The 20,962-nt window shown below is 46.0% G+C and overlaps 1 protein-coding gene across 2 annotated transcripts in view; it reads right to left on the minus strand.

The window, feature by feature from the left end:
* Window positions 1-20,962, minus strand: part of LOC135057045 (oocyte zinc finger protein XlCOF6-like) — a 117,344-nt gene that overhangs the window by 12,111 nt on the left and 84,271 nt on the right. For both annotated transcript variants that reach the window (XM_063962915.1, XM_063962914.1), the window contains exons 7-8: window positions 15,742-15,839; window positions 15,479-15,590 (exon numbers count right to left, since the gene is read on the minus strand). In XM_063962915.1, coding sequence (XP_063818985.1) covers window positions 15,479-15,590; window positions 15,742-15,839 — 210 coding nt within the window. The remainder of the gene's footprint in view (window positions 1-15,478; window positions 15,591-15,741; window positions 15,840-20,962) is intronic.

A 20,962-nucleotide genomic window follows, 5' to 3' on the forward strand; every position in this document is an offset into this window, starting at 1 on the left:
TCATATGTCTAAAGCTCCATGTGAATCGCTGTCGTTCGTAGGGGAAACGGATGAGTTTCTGATGGGAGTGTCACATTCAAATATTTAAAGCTCCATGTGATTCTGAGTCATGGATATGGGAAACGAATGAATGTTTCTGATGGGAATGTCACATATCTAAAGCTCTATGTGATTCTGAGTCATGCGTAAGGGAAATGGATTAATGTTTCTGATGGGAGTGTCAGGTGCAAACATCCAAAGCTCAGTGTGATTCGTTGTTATGCGTAGGGGAAACGGCCGTATGTTTCTGATGGAAGTGTTGCATGCAAATATTTAAAGCTCCATGTGATTCTGAGTCATGCATAGGGGAAATGAATGCATGTTTCTGATGGGAATGTCACACACATATCTAAAGCTCCATGTGATTGGGAATCGTGCGTAGGGAAAAAAGATTTAGGTTTCTGTTGGGAGTATCGTATCTAAAACTCTGTGTGATTCTGATTCGTGCATGTGGGAAATAGACACATTTCTGATGGGAATGTCACACACATACATCTAAAGCTCCATGTGATTCGTTGTCGTGTGTAGGGGAATTGGCCGTATGTTTCTGATAGGAGTGTCACATGCAAACGGACACATGATTCTAAACGGGATGTCACATATATATCTAAAGCTCCATGTGATCTTGAGTCATGCATATGGGACACAAACTCATGTTTCTGATGGGAATGTCACAAACATATCTAAAGCTTCATGTGAATAGCTGTCGTTCGTAGGGGAAACGGATGAGTTTCTGATGGGAGTGTCAAATGCAAATATTTAAAGTTCTATGTGATTCTGAGTCATTGATATGGGAAACAGACGCATGTTTCTGATGGGATTGTCACATATCTAAAGCTCTATGTGATTCTGAGTCATGCGTAGGGGAAACGGATTAATGTTTCTGATGGGAGTGTCACGTGCAAACATCCAAAGCTCAGTGTGATTCGCTGTTATGCGTAGGGTAAATGGGCATATGTTTCTGATGGGAGTGTCATGCTCATGTATCTAAAGCTCCATGTGATTCATTGTCGTTCGTAGGGGAAACGGATGTATGCTTCTGTTGGGAGTGTCACATGCAAATATTTAAAAGCTCCATGTGATTCTGACTCATGCATATAGGAAACGGACGCATGTTTCTGATGGGAATGTCACACATATCTAAAGCTTTATGTGATTCTGAGTCATGCGTAGGGGAAACGGATTAATGTTTCTGATGGGAGTGTCACGTGAAAACATCCAAAGCTGAGTGTGATTCGTTGTCATGCGCAGGGGAAACGGATGTATGTTTCTGATGGAAGTGTTGCATGCAAATATTTAATGCTCCATGTGATTCTGAGTTGTGCATAAGGGAAACAGACTAATGTTTCTGATGGGAGTGTCACTTGCAAATATACAAAGCTCAGTGTGATTCTGAGTCATGAGTAGGGGAAATGGAAGCATGTTTCTGATGGGAATGTCACACACATACATCTAAAGCTCCATGTGATTCGTTGTCATGTGTAGTGGAATTGGACGCATGTTTCTGATAGGAGTGTCACATGCAAATGGACACATGATTCTAAACGGAATGTCACATATATATCTAAAGCTCCATGTGATTTTGAGTCATGCATATGGGAAACGAACTCATGTTTCTGATGGGAATGTCACAAACATATCTAAAGCTCCACGTGACCGAGTCATGCGTAGGGGAAACAGAAGCATGTTTCTGATGGGAGCTTGCATTTCTATAGCTCCGTATGATTCTGAGTCACGTGCACGGGAAACGGATGCATGTTTCTGATAAGAGTGTCGCATCTAAAGCACCATGTGAGTCAGAATCGTGCATAGAGGGAAACGGACGCATTTTTCTAATGGAAGTGTCACATGTATCTAAAGCTCTGTGTGATTCGTGAGTAGGGGAATCGGACACGTTTCTGATGGGAGTGTCACACACATATACCTAAAGCTCAGTGTGATTTTGAGTCATGCAGAGGGGAAACTGATGCATTTTTCAGATGGGAGTGTCCTATGCATATATTTAAAGCTCAGTGTGATTCTGAGTCTGATGGATCTCTTGCACTTAGCATTGGCTTTCTGCAAGTGGCAAATCTTAATGGTGACTGTTATGTCTGTGGATGCAACAGATCGTGGGACAGGTTTGCCCCTTTAGCTGCTTATTTTTTCTCATTTAATTTAACCCACTTTCTTACATGAACCTGGATTGTAAATCAATACACTGATTTGAGCAGCTACCATTCTTTGCACCAATGTTCTGAGGCAGGCATCGGATCAGAAGCTGGAGGAGGATTATGGGGTCATGTCAGGTGAATAAACTGAATTTAGAAATACATAAAATGTGTAATCCAATTTAAGTGCTATTATCATGTAGTGTGGGACCACCACTGCAGAGACGCCTTGCCGTGGCTGGTTGATTACTACACTATATGTATGTAACCGAGATCTCTACATTACTATTATCATGTCAGATGTATGTCTATTTTGCTGGTCCATTATGGTGTGCTGTGGGAATTTGTTTATCCTAGTCTAGATTAACCCTTTCCTCACATGCACCTGTGATGGACCAATAAATTGATTTAAGCAATTACCATTCTGTGTAGCATTATTTTGCAACTTGCTTTGCTAGACTGTCTCTTTAGCAATGCAATACGACTAGGATGCTTCAGGAGACTGAGCTGAATAATTTGATATGCAACACTTGTATATTTTATATATGCAGGTTGTCTCTGATTTTATTAAATAAGTCATTACATTGCTCCAGCACTGGTTGGCCACTATATTTGATAATCAGGGTATACAAGCAGATTTGAAAGGAAAGTCCAGTCTGCAATTAAAGTGCATTATCTCTGGAAAATGAACTTCTGGATAACAGCATGAACTTTAAATTGATACATTACTCCCAGGTTGTACCTGTGCAGTACAGGTTTTTACCAACACAGAATCTCAAACTACTGACAGCCACTTTCATTGTTGTATAGAGTCTCTGTGCATGATACAATATTCTAATCACCCTGCGAAGTGCTACAAAAAAGGAGCTTTATGGAGAAAAGGAGACTTACCATAGTTAAATCTCTTTCTGCGAGGTACACTGGGTTCCACAGGGAATACATCGGGGTGTAGGTGTATCTTGATCCAGAGCACCAACAGGCTAAAGTTTTGACTGTTCCCAGGATGCATTGCATGGCCTCCTCTATAACCCCGCCTCCGGACACTGGAGCTCAGTTTCGTTAACCAGTCCAATGCAGTAGCAGGTAAATGAGACAGCAGATGTTAGTCACATAGAACCACATTCTCACGAGAGGAGAAGGTACCAGCGGCTAATGCCATACAAACCCAAAGAGGCTAAGTGCGTCAGGGTGGGCGCACTGTGGAAACCAGTGTACCTCACAGAAAGAAATGTAACTATGGTAAGTCTACCACAAATCTCCTTTTCTGCAGCGGGGTACACTGTGTTCCACAGGGAATAGAACCTAATGAACATGTTCACTGAGGACCACGTAGCCGCCTTGCACAATTGTTCAGCGGATGCGCCTCGTCACGTAAATACGGAGAGACCATACCACATCCAAATACTGCTCTTAGGAGGACAGACCAGAAGAGATAAAAGCTGGAACCATGATCTCTTGGTTAAGGTGAAAAGATCTATTTCGATTTGGAATCCAGTCTAAGATCCACGGTATAATCGTCAGTGTACCTGCAATTACGGCTAACTACCAGCAGAGGGAGCTGGAGCACTGTGGATGCCTGTGAATAGAATTCATACTCCAGATAGTCTGCATAAAAACGGAATAAGCACCAGCAGAAGGAGTTGAATCATGGATCAATACAAAAGCTGAAATTATCTGGAGGTGATATAAATGTTAAACATGCATGATAACATCTAATTATACAAAGCAGTGTGTGCACACATCTCTAGGAAAGATCCCACGCAATTTTGGGGACATATGAACACCTAGTGTTTGAAGATCAGCCCATATCACTTCAGTTATACAATTCAGTGGACGTTAGTAGAAAATATCCACATATCAAAGTTTTAATTGATTAATTAAGACCTATAGAAATACGACCTTAAGCGTAAGATACTTAAGGTCCACAGACTCAAGAGGTTAAAATGGAGACTCTTGCAGGGCATTCAAAACAACAGACAGATCCCATGGAGCCACAGGAGGGACATAGGGGGTAATTCTGAGTTGATCGCAGCAGGAACTTTGTTAGCATTTGGGCAAAACCATGTGCACTGCAGGGGAGGCAGATATAACATGTGCAGAGAGAGTTAGATTTGGGTGGGTTATTTTTGTCTCTGTGCAGGGTAAATTCTGGCTGCTTTATTTTTATACTGCAATTTAGATTGCAGATTGAACACACCACACCCAAATCTAACTCTCTCTGAACATGTTATATCTGCGCCCCCCCCCCCCCCCCCTGCAGTGCACATGGTTTTGCCCAACTGCTAACAAAATTCCTGCTGCGATCAACTCAGAATTACCCCCATAGGGAGGCTGAATCCGTAAAACGCCTTGAATGAAAGTATGAACGTCAGGAATAGACGCAAATCTTCCTCTGAAACCACACCGACAAGGCAGAAATATGAACCTTGAGGGAGGCCAGATGAAGGCCTAAGTCTAGGCCTTGTTGCAGAAAAGCCCAAAGTCTGGAACTTCTGAAATTGTATGCATCGTAATTCTTAGCAGCAGACCAGGTGAAGTAAGAATTCCAGACCCTGTAATAAATCCGTGCAGAAGCCGGTTTGCGGGCCATCAACATAGTTTAGATAACCTTTGGCCCTCAGGAGCGAAGCTTCAAGAGCCACGCCGTCAAAGCCAGTCTGACCAGATCCGGGTAGACACAAGGGCCCTGAACGAGGAGGTCTGGGCACTGAGGAAGTAGAAGAGGATGCTTGATCGATAGACCCTGCAGGTCTTAGAACCAATGCCTTCTGGGCCATGCTGGAGGGACTAGAAGTAGTATTCCTCCTTCTTGCTTGAACTTCCGTAGTACCCTGGGCTGGAGTGACACTGGAGGGAACACTTATGGCAGCCGAAAGTTCCATGGAATTCCTACTGCATCCACGAATGCTGCTTGAGGATCCCTTGTCCTTGATCCGAAGACCGGAACCTTGTGATTGTGTCGAGACGCCATCAGGTCTACATCTGGTAGGCCCCACTTGGCCATTAGGAGTTGAAAGACTTCCAGATAAAGACTCCACTCTCCGGCATGCACGTCTTGACGACTGAGGAAATCCGCTTCCCAGTTGAGAATTCCAGGAATGAACACCGCCGATATTGCTGGTAGATGGCGTTCCGCCCAACTAAGGATTTTTGATACTTCCGTCATTGCAATGCGACTTCGAGTGCCGCCTTGATGATTTATGTATGCCACTGTCTTATTGTACTTGAACAGGCCAGTTCTGTATCAGAGGCAGGGCAAGCGTCAATGCATTGAACACTGCCCGCAATTCTAGAATGTTTATCCGGAGGAGAGATCCTTGGTCCACCGACCCTGGAGAGAGTTTTGCGCCAACCCTGCAAACTGGCATCCGTCGTCAGTAGGACCCAGTTGGAGATCCAGAAGGGACAGCCCCTGCTCAACTGTTGGTCCTGTAGCTACCAGCTCAGTGACAGACGAACCTCCGGAGTCAAGGAGATCATTTGAGACCTGATCCGATGGGGCAGGCCATCCCACTTGAAAAGGATTAAACCTCTGCAGAGGGCAGGAATGAAATTGAGCACACTCTACCATGTTGAAAGCAGACACCATGAGGCCTAGTACTTGCATCGCAGAGTGTATCGACACTCTTGAGCGAGAAAGGAGGTATCTCATCCTGTCTTGAAGTTCCATGATTTTCTCTGGGAACAGAAGCAGTCTTTGGCTGTGTGTATCCAGCAGTGCTCCCAGGGCACCAGCGAGGACTTCTTCCAGTTGATGAGTCACCTGTGGGCTTGTAGAAATTGGACAGTCAGGTCCAGATGACTGAGGAGAACATCTCGGGAGTTTGCCAGGATCAGCAAGTCGTCCAGATACGGCAGGATACTGATTTCCTGACGGCAGAGAAGTCATCACGGCCATGACCTTGGTGAAGATCCCAGGGGCCGTGGCCAGTCCAAATGGAATAGCCTGGAATTGATAATGTAGGTTGCCAATAGCAAACCGCAGATATTGCTGATGCGATATGGTAATACGTATATGCAGGTAATCATCCTGTATGTCATAGAAACATAGAATTTGACGGCAGATAAGAACCACTTGGCCCATCTAGTCTGCCCCTTTTTTTATCCTTTAGGCAATCCCAACCCTTTTTGAACCTTAATTCTTTGTAAGGATATTCATATGCCTAACCCAAGCATGTTTAAATTGCTCTACAGTCTTAGCCTATACTACCTACAGGGATACCATATAGTCTTAGGGTTCCATGGCCAGTACAATAGAGCGCAGCATTTCCATACGGAATTTGGACACTCTCACAAATTTGTTCAATGATTTGAGGTTGAGAATAGGCCAGAAGGACACATTGGGTTTCGGGACTAGAAACAGGGTTGAATGTCCTCTGCCTCTCTTGGACAGAGGTACCGGCACTAGCACTCCTGTGTCCGGAAGGGATCGCACAACCAGGTGTAGAGCTTGCGCTTTCAACGGATCCGAAGGAATAACAGTCGTGCAGAACTGGCGAGGGGGATGTCTCTTTAAAGAGACCGTGTACCCGTGAGAGACAATTTCCCGCACGCAGGAGTCTGAAATGGTCCTTAACCAGACCTTGACAAATTGCAGAAGTCGGCCTCCCACCCAAATTGCAGAAGTCGGCCAAGCCCCTAGTCTTGTTTGGAAGCAGGCTGACGGGCAGCCCAGGATTGTTTAGGTTTGGGCTTAGTGGTTTTGGAAGCACGAGCCTGTCTTGGGTACGTCTGACCTTTTGCTTTTCCTGGAGCTCGAACGGAACGAAAAGTGGTAGTCTTAGTCTTCGGTGCAGAAGGATTAGTACTTCGGAGAAACGCAGTCTTAGCAGTCGCAATCTTGTTCAGATCCTCCCCAAATAGGATGTCTCCCTTAAAAGGGAGCACCTCCAAGGTCTTTTTGGAGTCCAGGTCCACCTTCCAAGACCTTAACCACAGCATTCGGCGAGCCAGTATAGACGTAGTAGACGCCTTGGCCGCCATTACACCTTCCTCAGAGCACGCCTCCTGAATATAGTGGGAGGCTGTGGTAATATGAGACAGATATTGTCTGGCAGTGTCAGAAATATCCTGAGGTAGCTCTTCCTCTAATGCCTGAACCCATGCTTCAATTCCTGTTTTCAGCCCAGGAGGCTGCTATAGTGGGTCTATGTACAGCACCGGTAAGGGAGTAAACAGACTTCAGGCATCCCTCCACACGCTTATCCATCAGTTTCTTCAGTGAGGTGACAGTGGTGACAGGCAGAGTAGATAACACCACAAGACGGGTGACATGAGAGTCCACCGGCGGTAGATTTTCCCACTTGTTACTCAACTCCGCAGGAATAGGATAACAAGCTAGCATCTTTTTAGACAGGGAGAATCTCTTTCCTGGAGAAGATTCCGGACGTATGTCAATTAAATGGTCAGAATTTGGTAAGATTACTTTAGTAACCTTCTGACGTTTGAACTTATCAGGTTTCTTAGACGCAGTAGTGGGATTTACCTCATCATCAATTTGTAGAATCAGCTTAATAGCCTCCAGTACGTCAGGAACATCAACCTGAGTTGTAGGTTCCTCGTCAGAAGCAACTGTATCAGTATCAGTATATTCCCCATCCTCATCAGAAACATTATCTGAAATTTTAGTGGATTGTGAGGAGGAAGCAGCCCGCTTAGATGACCCCTTGACCCCAGTTGGACGTGGGGTAGACTTTTGTCTCACCAAAGATTGATTTAATTGTTGTATCTGGGTAGACAGAGTGTACGCCCAGGGTGGATTAACTACAGGGACAAAATGTGGCTGCAATGGCACAGGAGGACCCACAGGGGGGCGTAAGACATGTCACAAGCACATTCAGCATACTTGAGAACGCTGCCCAAGGTGGTTCCTGATTGGCAAAAGGGGCTGCGGGCTGACTGGGAGATGTATGGCACCCAGCACACGAACCATCAGTTAAAACTTCCCCCTCAGGTAAATCCTTGGTGAAAGCACTGCATGATGCAGAAGCGTCCGCGGATTTCCCGCCCTGTGTGGCAGACATTATAATGACTATAGCCGTAGAGCGTAACAGTACAATATAGCCAGACAAATACAATACCTGCAAATAACACCCTGATTTATGTGACAGTAAATACAGGACACAAACAGAGAATTAAATCGGTATGAGGTGACTGAAATACACAATAAAACACACTAAACAGTATATACTGTGTAGCACTATATAAGAGACTCTGACGCACCTTGCCCCCCAGGGTACAGAATACACTGATAGTAATAAGTGTGATACACGCGAATGAAATCCACACAGCAGCTACAGCCACACTCAGTCACAGTTACAATGCAGAAATTATTTCAGATAAACAATAAAACTGCACTGGACTAGTAAAATTACATATGAATAATATATATATATATATATATATATATATTGTGACAAGAACACTGGGATAGTGTTTGAGGGCAGGTATATTTGTCCCAGGTTCTTGTCTTACATGTTTTAGAAAATGTTAACTTCTAGGAAAAATGCTTTTTGTTTTGTCTGAACCTTTTCAGTTTGCTGTAAAAGCTGGGTAAAGGCTCTGAGAGAGAGATAAGGCGAGTTCTAGACATTGGGCCCAGTTCGGGTCTTTGGCCTCACAGAGGGCTAATCAGGGTTTCAGCTGTGTAAGAGTGTTATAGTGCTTCTAACCTGATTAGTATGGGCAGACTGCCTGGGAAGGCTGGAGGATCTGTGTGTGAGAGACACGCTTTCTGATGCAAGTAAGCTATACAGTATGTACTGAAGAACTCTGTGTTTTGTTTAGTGACAGTTAGGAATATCTTATGTTTAGTTAGTGCCGGACAGGCAAGGTATTTTTTATTTTTGGGTTTTGTTTTATTTTCTGTTTCAATAAAACTGGCCGGGGTCAGTTGTACCAGAAACTGGACTTGTGTTGTTCCTCAGCTGCTGCGTGCGGCCATATTCCCCAGGAAAAGGCGCCTTGCACCCCTACAGTGTTACAACTTGGTGGAGAATGCGAGCACACCGTTCTGCGCATAAGTGAAAGCAGCAGCTTTGTGAGGCCTGCAGAAAACGGTGGTTTATGCAGATACAGCCCAGTGTGAAGTTACTGAGACTCACCCCTGAGGGTTTGATATGTCCTGGGTGAAAGCAGCTACAAAGCCGCCTGAAAAATCTGTCGACATGGAGGATCTGCTTAAAGCCTTGCTGCAAGCTACAGCGGCTCAGCAGGAGGCCAACCGACAGCAGCAGGTGGCAATGGAAGAAAATTGGAGACTACAGCAGGAGGCCAACAGACAGCAGCAGGTGGCAATGGAGGAAAATATAAGACAGCAGCAGGTGGCAATGGAGGAAAATAAGAGACAACAGCAGGCAGTTGTTGATGAACTTTACAGGCAACAGCGTCAGGATAGACAGGCCTTAACAGAAGTGGTGCAGAGCCTTGCAGCCCGGATTGGAGATGTGGCCGTCAGTGCTCCGACCAGCTCTAGTTCTATACGGGCCAGTCACTTCCTGCAGAAAATGACAGAGGCTGATGATGTGGAGGCCTACTTGACCACGTTTGAAAGGACTGCAGAGCGTGAGAACTGGCCAAAAGCACAGTGGGCCAGTCTGCTGGCACCTTTCCTGTCAGGTGAGCCCCAAAAAGCTTACTTTGATTTAAGCCCTGCTGAGGCTCGGGACTATGATAAACTAAAGACTGAGATCCTGACCCGCCTGGGAGTCACGCTGTCAGTACGAGCACAACGGGTGCACCGTTGGCTGTACGCCATGGAGAAGCCTCCGCGCTCCCAGATGCACGACCTTATTCAGCTAACAAAAAAATGGCTACAGCCAGAGACATTAACTGGTCCCCAGATGGTGGAAAGAGTCGTCATGGACCGCTACTTGAGATCTTTGCCCATGGTCCTGCGCAAGTGGGTGAGCCATGGAAACCCGGGTACTGCTGACCAATTAGTGGACATGGTAGAGAGGTATTTGGCAGCAGAGGAACTACTGATGACCACCCAGCAACCCATAGATCCTCGACAGCGCCCTTCAGTAAAGACTGGTAAGACTGTTCCGTGGGAAAACGTTGCTGGGCGGTTAAGAGAACGCAGGGCTGGAGAGACTGTAAACACTGGCCCTGGAGACAGGCCAATGGGGCTAGAACGGTCTATGCTGCCCAAACGGGTTGATAATCGTGTGGTTAAATGTTTTAGGTGTGGTATGCCAGGTCATGTTATTGCCAATTGCCCAGTCACGCAAGAACCCATGCAATGTGATGCTGCCTTTGAATGTCGCAGAATGTCTTTCTTTGCTAGGTTAGCCTGTACTGTGGTACCTTCACCTGAGCTGGAAAAACAAATGTGTGATGTGTTCTTAGAGGGTAACCGGGTAGAGGCCTTGCTAGATTCAGGAAGTTTAGTTACCCTCGTGAAAGCTGGGTTAGTGAACCCCTTAAAGGTCCAGCAAATACCTATTGGGGTAACTTGCATACATGGGGATACCCAACATTATGCCACTGCTGAGGTGAATATAGAAACTTGTTGTGGGTCAGCAATGGTTAAAGTGGGACTGGTCCCTACCTTGGTGCATGAGGCCATAATAGGGAGGGATTTTCCTCATTTTTGGAAACTGTGGGAATCACGGTTATCAACAGATGTGAGAAGTAAAAAGCCAGTTGATAATACCGGTGATTTTATGGATGTACGTGGGTCTTCGGAACTTTCTGGCCCTTTGCCTTTTGCTAGTTTGGCTGGGGAAGTGACAGATGGGGAGTCCAGTGAGGACCCTCTTGCCGGGAACAGAGACATAGTAGTTAGAACTGAAAGCGTGCCTGACCTGGAGGTAAAGAAGGATCTGTTTGCGTCTGAACAGTTAAAGGATCCTACCTTAATAAAGGCTAGAGAGAATGTTAAGATTGTTAATGGGGAACCTGTGGTACCAGGTGACAGGGTTACGTATCCCCACATGGCCATCTGTAATGAGCTCTTGTACCACATTGTCAAAAGGGGTGAGGATGTGGTGGAACAGCTGGTAGTTCCCCAGCCTTATCGGAGAACGGTACTAGATTTAGCTCATAGTCACGTTACCGCAGGACATTTAGGGGCAGAAAAAACCACTGAAAGAGTTTTACAAAGGTTCTTTTGGCCAGGGGTTTATAAAGAAGTGTCTGAATATTGTTCTTCCTGTCCTGAATGCCAGTATCATGCCCCTAGACCCCATTTCAGGAGCCCACTAGTTCCCATGCCTATTATAGAGGTCCCGTTTGACAGAATAGCCATGGATCTCGTGGGGCCCTTGTTAAAGTCTGCTCGGGGCCATCAGTATATCCTGGTAATTATGGACTATGCCACTCGATATCCTGAGGCTGTCCCTTTACGCACTATCACAACCAAGGCGATAGCTAGGGAGCTGGTGCAGGTATTTAGTAGAGTGGGAATACCAAAAGAAATTTTGACTGACCAAGGTACTCCATTTATGTCAAGGATCATGAAAGAGTTGTGCAAGTTATTTAAGGTCACTCACCTCAGGACGTCCATCTACCATCCCCAAACTGACGGGTTGGTGGAAAGGTTTAATAAAACATTAAAAAGTATGTTAAAAAAGGTTGTTGAGAGAGATGGGAAAAACTGGGATTGTTTGTTGCCCTACTTGTTAATGGCCATCAGAGAAGTTCCTCAGTCCTCTACGGGGTTTTCTCCATTTGATTTGTTGTATGGTAGACACCCCAGAGGGCTGTTGGATATTGCCAAAGAGACGTGGGAAGGACAGCCCACTCCTTATAGAAGCGTTATTGAGCATGTAACACAAATGCAGGATAGGATTGCAGCCGTGGTACCTGTTGTCAGAGAGCACATGGAACAGGCCCAAAGTGCTCAACAGAGGGTCTATAACCGGAGTGCCAAGATACGGGAATTTGCTCCTGGAGATAGAGTTCTTGTTTTGGTACCCACTGTGGAAAGCAAATTCCTAGCTAAATGGCAGGGTCCATTTGAGATTAGGGAAAAAGTAAATGAGGTGTCCAAGTTTGACGCATACCCCATGCCCCGTGTGGATGAGCTTGTAGAAAGGCTGGGAACAGCCAGGTTTCTCACCACATTGGACCTGACCAAAGGTTACTGGCAAATACCTTTATCTGATAGCGCCAAAGAAAAAACAGCCTTTTCGGTTCCGGAGGGGCTGTACCAGTATAAGATGTTACCCTTTGGGTTGCATGGGGCTCCAGCAACCTTTCAACGGGCGATGGATAAAATTTTGAGGCCCCATAGAAAATATGCAGCTGCCTATTTGGATGATGTGGTAATTCACAGTACAGACTGGGGGTCCCATTTGGTTAAAGTACAAGCAGTACTGGACTCAATCAGAGAGGCAGGGTTAACTGCTAACCCAAAAAAGTGCTGCCTCGCAATGGAGGAGGTCAAATACTTGGGCTTCACCATAGGCAGAGGTCTGATTAGGCCCCAATTGAATAAAGTTGATGCTATTCAAAACTGGCCTCGTCCAGTGAATAAAAAACAGGTAAGGGCTTTTTTGGGAATTACTGGGTACTATAGACGGTTTATTCCTAATTTTGCGACCACAGCGGTGCCGTTGTCAGACCTTACCAAAGGGAAGCAGTCAAATGTGGTGAAATGGAACCCTGATGCAGAAAAGGCGTTCCAAGCGTTAAAAGTGGCTTTGTGTTCACAACCGGTGTTGATAACACCAGATTTTTCAAAAGAATTTGTGGTACAGACAGATGCCTCAGAGGTAGGGATAGGTGCTGTGCTGTCCCAAACCAGAGATGGGGACGAACACCCTATCATTTATTTGAGTAGGAAACTCAATGAGCATGAAAAAAGGTATGCCATTGTGGAAAAGGAGGCTTTGGCCATTAAGTGGGCACTAGATACCTTGAGGTATTACCTCTTGGGTAGACAATTCAGACTAGTGACAGACCATGCCCCTTTAAAATGGATGTATGTAAATAGAGGCAAGAATGCTCGTGTAACTAGATGGTTTCTAGCGTTGCAGGACTTTAAGTTTACTGTCGAACATAGACCGGGAACACAATTGGCCAACGCAGATGCATTGTCTCGCATCTTCTGTTTGGGGGCTACAAGTGTTCCGGCCCCTAGGTCGAAACAGGGGAGGGGGATATGTGACAAGAACACTGGGATAGTGTTTGAGGGCAGGTATATTTGTCCCAGGTTCTTGTCTTACATGTTTTAGAAAATGTTAACTTCTAGGAAAAATGCTTTTTGTTTTGTCTGAACCTTTTCAGTTTGCTGTAAAAGCTGGGTAAAGGCTCTGAGAGAGAGATAAGGCGAGTTCTAGACATTGGGCCCAGTTCGGGTCTTTGGCCTCACAGAGGGCTAATCAGGGTTTCAGCTGTGTAAGAGTGTTATAGTGCTTCTAACCTGATTAGTATGGGCAGACTGCCTGGGAAGGCTGGAGGATCTGTGTGTGAGAGACACGCTTTCTGATGCAAGTAAGCTATACAGTATGTACTGAAGAACTCTGTGTTTTGTTTAGTGACAGTTAGGAATATCTTATGTTTAGTTAGTGCCGGACAGGCAAGGTATTTTTATTTTTGGGTTTTGTTTTATTTTCTGTTTCAATAAAACTGGCCGGGGTCAGTTGTACCAGAAACTGGACTTGTGTTGTTCCTCAGCTGCTGCGTGCGGCCATATTCCCCAGGAAAAGGCGCCTTGCACCCCTACAGTGTTACAATATATATATATATATATATATATATATATATATATATATATATATATATATATATATATATATATATATATATATATACACACACACACACACACACACACACACACACACACACACACACACAATGCACAGTAGATACTGGATGTATATCTCAGAATACGTGTACTAAATATTCAGATAGAAGTACACTTGTTCTTAACTAACACTGTCTACAATGACATGTAGAATACTTAAGTGACTGTAAATGCACAGCGCTGATGAGGCAGGCGGATTTACAGAGGAGACATTGCCCTGCAGTCCCGGAGATCAGCCGCAGCTACTTGTGTAAATATGGCACCCAAATCTCTGTCAGAGAGTGAGGGAGAGTGAGAAGCAGCTCCAGGGCGGGAACACCAGCAGTAAATGGTGCCCAGAGTTGGGGGAGGGGCTACAGGTCAGCGCCTTATCCCCTATGCTGGTCCTCACTACCGGGTACTGTGGAGCCTTATTAACAGGATTTTTGTGAAATCCGACCTGTGCTACCTGCCCTGGTGGATATAGTGGGGTCCCTGTAAAGCCACAGTGTCCAGGCCTGGGGGCGCGGCCGCGGTCACCCAGCAGGTGCCCACCGCCTACCCGCACCCTGCTCCCGGGCTGCAGCAATCGCCGTGGGCTGTGTGGGCATCCGCTGCACCTGTCAGACGCTAGAGGTCATTATTGACCTCTAGTGTCAGTGCGGCGCAGCTATGGGAGAGACGTCATGACATCTCTCCCATAGAGAGGAGCTGCGGGTGGCCAAACGGAGCAGCAGCAGCAGTAGTCGGGAAGCAGGGCAGGGAGTGGGGCAGTGGTATTTTTTTGTGTGTGTTTGTAAGCGACTATTGAGGGGCACAGCAACAAGGGACACAACTACTGGGGGCACAGCTATAGGGGACACAACTACTGGGGGCATAGCTACAGGGGGCAAATCTAGTGAGGGCACAGCTACTGGGGCAAATCAACTGAGGGCACAAATGTGGCCACACCCCTCCCCTATGCAGCCACGCCCCTATTTTTTCCCGCACGCCTTCCTGCGTGCACTGTTTTACCGCGGGGGTTAGCCAGTGGAAACTTTAGCACTGGGCGGCACATGGTGTAGAACCGGCCATGACTGCTATGAAAGTTAAACTGTTTCAATAGCTGTCTAGAAGTGTGTTAAACAGCGAGGGTTTACTTTATTTATACAGTGACATATTGGAGAGACTTGCAAGAGTATTCTATTGAATGCTATAAATGTTTTAAAGGAAGAAAGACATTTGTTCTGCTTAATTGATTTCCTTTGAGTGCGACACGGAGAGCCCGTGTGAGCGGTGTGTGAAGCTATTTTGAACTGGAGAGGATTAAACCCAAAGTAATAGGGTTAGACGTTATACCTCAGACTTTACTTCACTCATAGCACCTTGATGAAGACTGTGAAGCAGTAGAAACGTGTTGCAGGAGGGCTTTGCTTAGTTAGATTTTCAGAAACCTTCCCACATGTGCGGATGCAAATAATCTGCATTGTGTGCGAATCAGCATCAAGACCATGGGGTGTTACAGAGCAGCATTTTATTTATTTCTGTGATATCTCTGTAAGTAATTATTACTCACCTGTGCTGATATCTGTAGGGATTTCCTCCTCCTTACACTGCTGATCACCCCTCACATACATCTCTTCTTCTTCCTCTATATCTTCTACCTTAATAACAATCAGATCTTCACCCTAAGTAACCCACAATACAATACTTTAATAATGCAGGAATTTCATTACTTGAATTTAAACATTATAAGATCAGCGTATAAGACACACAGCTTCCCTACACATCATAGTGACTGTCACTTTGGGAATTGGTGAGACCCTAAATCCCACCTACCTGATTCTCCTGTAGGATACTGTGAGTCTCCGCTGTACAGTCCTGGGAATAAAGAGGACGGGGACATCTCTCTGGGGTATCTCTGTTACTAGGCACATCTGTAGGTGACACACAGTGACTGAGTACATTGTGTATATGCAATTATCAGAGGATGTGTGTACAATAACCTTAGCAACCCATAGCTTGATTAAAGAACCAAAAATGCCTCCCTATGCGCCATATAATGAGACATCTTTAACGTGCTCCTACCTTAATGTTAATGTAGTCTATGGCATGGAACTCGTGGTGTCAGTATTTAATGTGGTAAATTCTTATATTGTATTTACACTTTGAAGAAAGTGTAAATTACACTTATATGTTGGTCCGCAAAACCTGCATTTTTGCATGGTTTACTACAGGACGGAATATTACACCTGGTGGTACTACTAACAGTTATTGAGGAAGGCACCAGGAATTTCAATCATTTAGCTCATTGGTTGCCAAATTCGGTCCTTAAGGACCCCCAACAGTTCACATTTTCCAGGTCTCCTCACAGAATCACAAGTGAAATAATTCGGTCCACCTGTGGATCTTTTAAAATGTGTCAGTGAGTAATGAGCACACCTGCGCACCTGCTGGGTGACCTGGAAAATATGTCTGCGAGTAATGAGTACACCAGGGCACCTGCTGGTAACCTGGGAAATGTGTCAGTGGTAATGAGTACACCTGTGCACCTGCTGGGTAACCTGGGAAATGGGATCGGTATGAAATCCCGCCAATCATAATCCCGACGGTCTATATACCGACACCCATTGACCGATGGTCGAAATCCCGACAAGGTCTAAATACCGACACGGACTAAATACCGACATGTAAAATACCGACAAGGTCTAAATACCGACATGTAAAATGCCGACAGGTCGAAATACCGACATGCATTTTTTGATGTTTTTTTGTGTGTATGTCGACATAAATCAACATGGACACCATATAAAGTGTACCGCGTCCCCTCACATGGCTCGCTGCGCTCGCCATGCTTCGGGCACACTATTATATTCCCCCTCCAGGTCCACTGGGACGGTAAAGTATGAACAAGTCGGTTTTAATGAAAAAAATCATGAAAAACTTGTGTCGGTATTTCGACCTGTCGGCATTTTACATGTCGGTATTTAGACCTTGTCGGTATTTTACATGTCGGTATTTAGTCCGTGTCGGTATTTAGACCTTGTCGGGATTTCGACCATCGGTCAATGGGTGTCGGTATATAGTCCGTCGGGATTATGATTGGAGGTAAAGTGACTGCATCCCTGGGAAATGTGTCAGTGGTAATGAGTACACCTGCGCACCTGCTGGGTGTTGAATTGTGTTGAATTGTGTACCATAATTTTATCATACTATAATTAAAAGTTAAGTTTTAGTTTTTCAAGCGTGCCCCAACACAGAGTCTCTCTTTTTCTTTTGTAACTTTAACCTGGGAAATGTGTCAGTGAGTAATGTGTACACCTGCGCACCTGCTGGGTAACCTGGGAAATGTGTCAGTGGTAATGAGTACACCTGTGCACCTGCTGGATGACCTGGGAAATGTGTCAGTGAGTAATGAGTACACCTGTGCACCTGCTGGATGACCTGGGAAATGTGTCAGTGAGTAATGAGTACACCAGGGCACCTGCTGGTAACCTGGGAAATGTGTCCGTGGTAATGAGTACACCTGTGCACCTGCTGGGTAACCTGGGAAATGTGTCAGTGGTAATGAGTACACCTGTGCACCTGCTGGGTAACCTGGGAAATGTGTCAGTGAGTAATGAGTACACCTGTGCACCTGCTGGGTAACCTGGGAAATGTGTCAGTGAGTAATGAGTACACCTGCGCACCTGCTGGGTAACCTGGGAAATGTGTCAGTGGTAAAGAGTACACCTGCGCACCTACTGGGTAACCTGGGAAATGTGTCAGTGAGTAATGAGTACACCTGCGCACCTGCTGGGTAACCTGGGAAATGTGTCAGTGGTAATGAGTACACCTGCGCACCTGCTGGGTAACCTGGGAAATGTGTCAGTGGTAAAGAGTACACCTGCGCACCTACTGGGTAACCTGGGAAATGTGTCAGTGAGTAATGAGTACACCTGCGCACCTGCTGGGTAACCTGGGAAATGTGTCAGTGGTAATGAGTACACCTGCGCACCTGCTGGGTAACCTGGGAAATGTGTCAGTGGTAATGAGTACACCTGCGCACCTGCTGGGTAACCTGGGAAATGTGTCAGTGGTAATGAGTACACCTGCGCACCTGCTGGATGACCTGGGAAATGTGTCAGTGAGTAATGAGTACACCTGCGCACCTGCTGGGTAACCTGGGAAATGTGTCAGTGGTAATGAGTACACCTGCGCACCTGCTGGGTAACCTGGGAAATGTGTCAGTGAGTAATGAGTACACCAGGGCACCTGCTGGTAACCTGGGAAATGTGTCAGTGAGTAATGAGTACACCTGTGCACCTGCTGGGTGACCTGGGAAATGTGTCAGTGAGTAATGAGTACACCTGCGCACCTGCTGGGTAACCTGGGAAATGTCAGTGGTAATGAGTACACCTGCGCACCTGCTGGGTAACCTGGGAAATGTGTCAGTGAGTAATGAGTACACCAGGGCACCTGCTGGTAACCTGGGAAATGTGTCAGTGGTAATGAGTACACCTGCGCACCTGCTGGATGACCTGGGAAATGTGTCAGTGAGTAATGAGTACACCTGCGCACCTGCTGGGTAACCTGGGAAATGTGTCAGTGAGTAATGAGTACACCTGCGCACCTGCTGGGTAACCTGGGAAATGTGTCAGTGAGTAATGAGTACACCTGCGCACCTGCTGGGTAACCTGGGAAATGTGTCAGTGAGTAATGAGTACACCTGCGCACCTGCTGGGTAACCTGGGAAATGTGTCAGTGAGTAATGAGTACACCTGCGCACCTGCTGGGTAACCTGGGAAATGTGTCAGTGAGTAATGAGTACAATTGTGCACCTTGTAGGTGACCTGGGATATGTGTCAGTGAGTAATGAGTACACCTGTGCACCTGCTGGATGACCTGGGATATGTGTCAGTGAGTAATGAGTACACCAGGACATCTGCTGGGTGACCTGGAAAATGTGTCAGTGAGTAATGAGTACACCTGTGCACCTCTGGGTTACCTGGGAAATGTGTCAGCGAGTGATGAGTACACTTGTGCACTTTGTAGATGACCTGGGAAATGTGTCAGTGAATAATGAGTACACCTATGCACCTTGTAAGTGACCTGGGAAATGTGTCAGTAAGTAATGAATACACCTGTGCACCTGCTGGGTGACCTGGGAAATGTGTCAGTGAGCAGGGCCGGATTAACAATGGGGCGGATGGAGCTGCAGCTCCAGGCCCCCCATTGAAAATAGGCCCACAGGAGCCAATGCAGTGCAGCAAGTGTTGACAGGAAAAAAATAATCCTGTCAGCACCAGCAGCTCACCGCACTCACCTCCCAAGGTGCCCAACGTAGCACCAGCTGGCCACTGTGCATAACACCCCACGGCCTTGACTTGTCAGTCTGACACTCTGTTGCACTGCTGCCCAGACCCGCCGGAACTCAGCCCGCCCCCTCGTTTCACCAAAGCTCCGCCCCCAGATCAATCAGAAGCTCTGTCTTCATACTAGCTCCATCCCTGATTTCGTCTAGGCTCCACCCCCGACCCGTCGAGGCTCCACCCCCTCCAGTCCGGAGCTTGTCCTCATACCACTTGAAGCTCCGCCCCAAATCTGCTGAAGCCCCGCCCCCAGACCAATCCAACGCTTCAGCCTCATGCCACAACAAACAAAAGCTCTGCTTCTGGCCTGTCTGAAGGACCTGTGCTGGTCTCTGTGAGGAGAGGTGGGTTATGGATTGCACAGTGCATGCAGCAGACGTGCGACACCTGAGTAGGCACAGAGCACACCAGGCCCGGAGGTCGCCCTCTTTCCATATTTCAGTAAGTGATCTGTGTCATTAGGTGTATTTGTGTGTGTTCGTGTCAGTAAGTAATGCCTGTAAGTAAGTGGTCTGTGTCAGTAAGTGTATCTGTGTGTGTCAGTAAGTAATGTCTGTCAGTAAGTGGTCTGTGTCAGTAAGTGTATCTGTGTGTGTCTATAAGTAATCTCTGTCAGTAAGTGATCTGTGTCAGTAGGTGTATTTGTCTGTGTGTGTCAGTAAGTAATGCCTGTCAGTATGTGGTCTGCGTCCGTAAATTTGTCTGTGTGTGTCAGTAAGTAATCTCTGTCAGTAAGTGATCTGTGTCAGTAGGTGTATTTGTGTGCGTGTCAGTAAGTAATGCCTGTCAGTAAGTGATCTGTGTCAGTAAGTGTGTCTGTGTGTGTCAGCAGGTAATGTCTGTCAGTAAGTGGTCTGTGTCAGTAGGTGTATTTGTCTGTGTGCGTGTCAGTAAGTAATGCCTGTCAGTAAGTGGTCTGTGTCAGTAAGTTTGTGTGTTTGTGTTAGTAAGTAATGTCTGTCAGTAAGTGGTGTGTGTAAGTTTGTCTGTGTGTGTCAGTAAGTAATGTATGTTAGTAAGTGGTCTGTGTCAGTAAGTTTATTTGTCTGTGCGTGTCAGTAAGTAGTGTCTGTCAGTAAGTGGTGTGTGTCAGTAAGTTTATATGTGTCTGTATCAGTAAGTTTGTGTGTGTGTGTCAGTAGGTGGTCTGTGTCAGTAAGTTTATATGTGTCTGTATCAGTAAGTTTGTATGTGTGTCAGTAAGTGGTCTGTGTCAGTAAGTTTGTCTGTGTATCAGTATCTAATGTCTGTCAGTAAGTGGTCTGTATCAGTAAGTTTCTGTTTTGTGTGTGTCAGTAATTGGTGTCTCAGTAAGTGGTGTGTGTGTGTGTGTGTGTGTGTGTGTGTGTGTGTCAGTAAGGCCCTTACTGACAGACACACCACTTCCTAACATAATTACTGTAAGGGGTGTCTGTCAGTAAGTGTGTCTGTGTCAATAAGTGTGTATGTATGTGTGTGTCAATGTTTTGCCAGTAAGGAGTGGCTGTCGGTAAGTGGTGTGTGTGTCAGTAAGTGGGTCAATGTCAGTGTGTATCATTTAGTGCAGGGCTGGCCAAACCGGTCCTCGAGATCTACCAACAGTTCATGTTTTCCAGGCCTCCTGGAGATCTGTAGAATTGTCAGTTAGGAATGAATGCAGCACATCTTAATTAGTAATGACTACACCTGTGCACCAGCTAGGTGGTCTGGAAAATGTGAACTGTTGGTAG

Source organism: Pseudophryne corroboree, chromosome 3 (genome assembly GCF_028390025.1).
Source record: "Pseudophryne corroboree isolate aPseCor3 chromosome 3, aPseCor3.hap2, whole genome shotgun sequence".
Classification (NCBI taxonomy): domain Eukaryota; kingdom Metazoa; phylum Chordata; class Amphibia; order Anura; family Myobatrachidae; genus Pseudophryne; species Pseudophryne corroboree.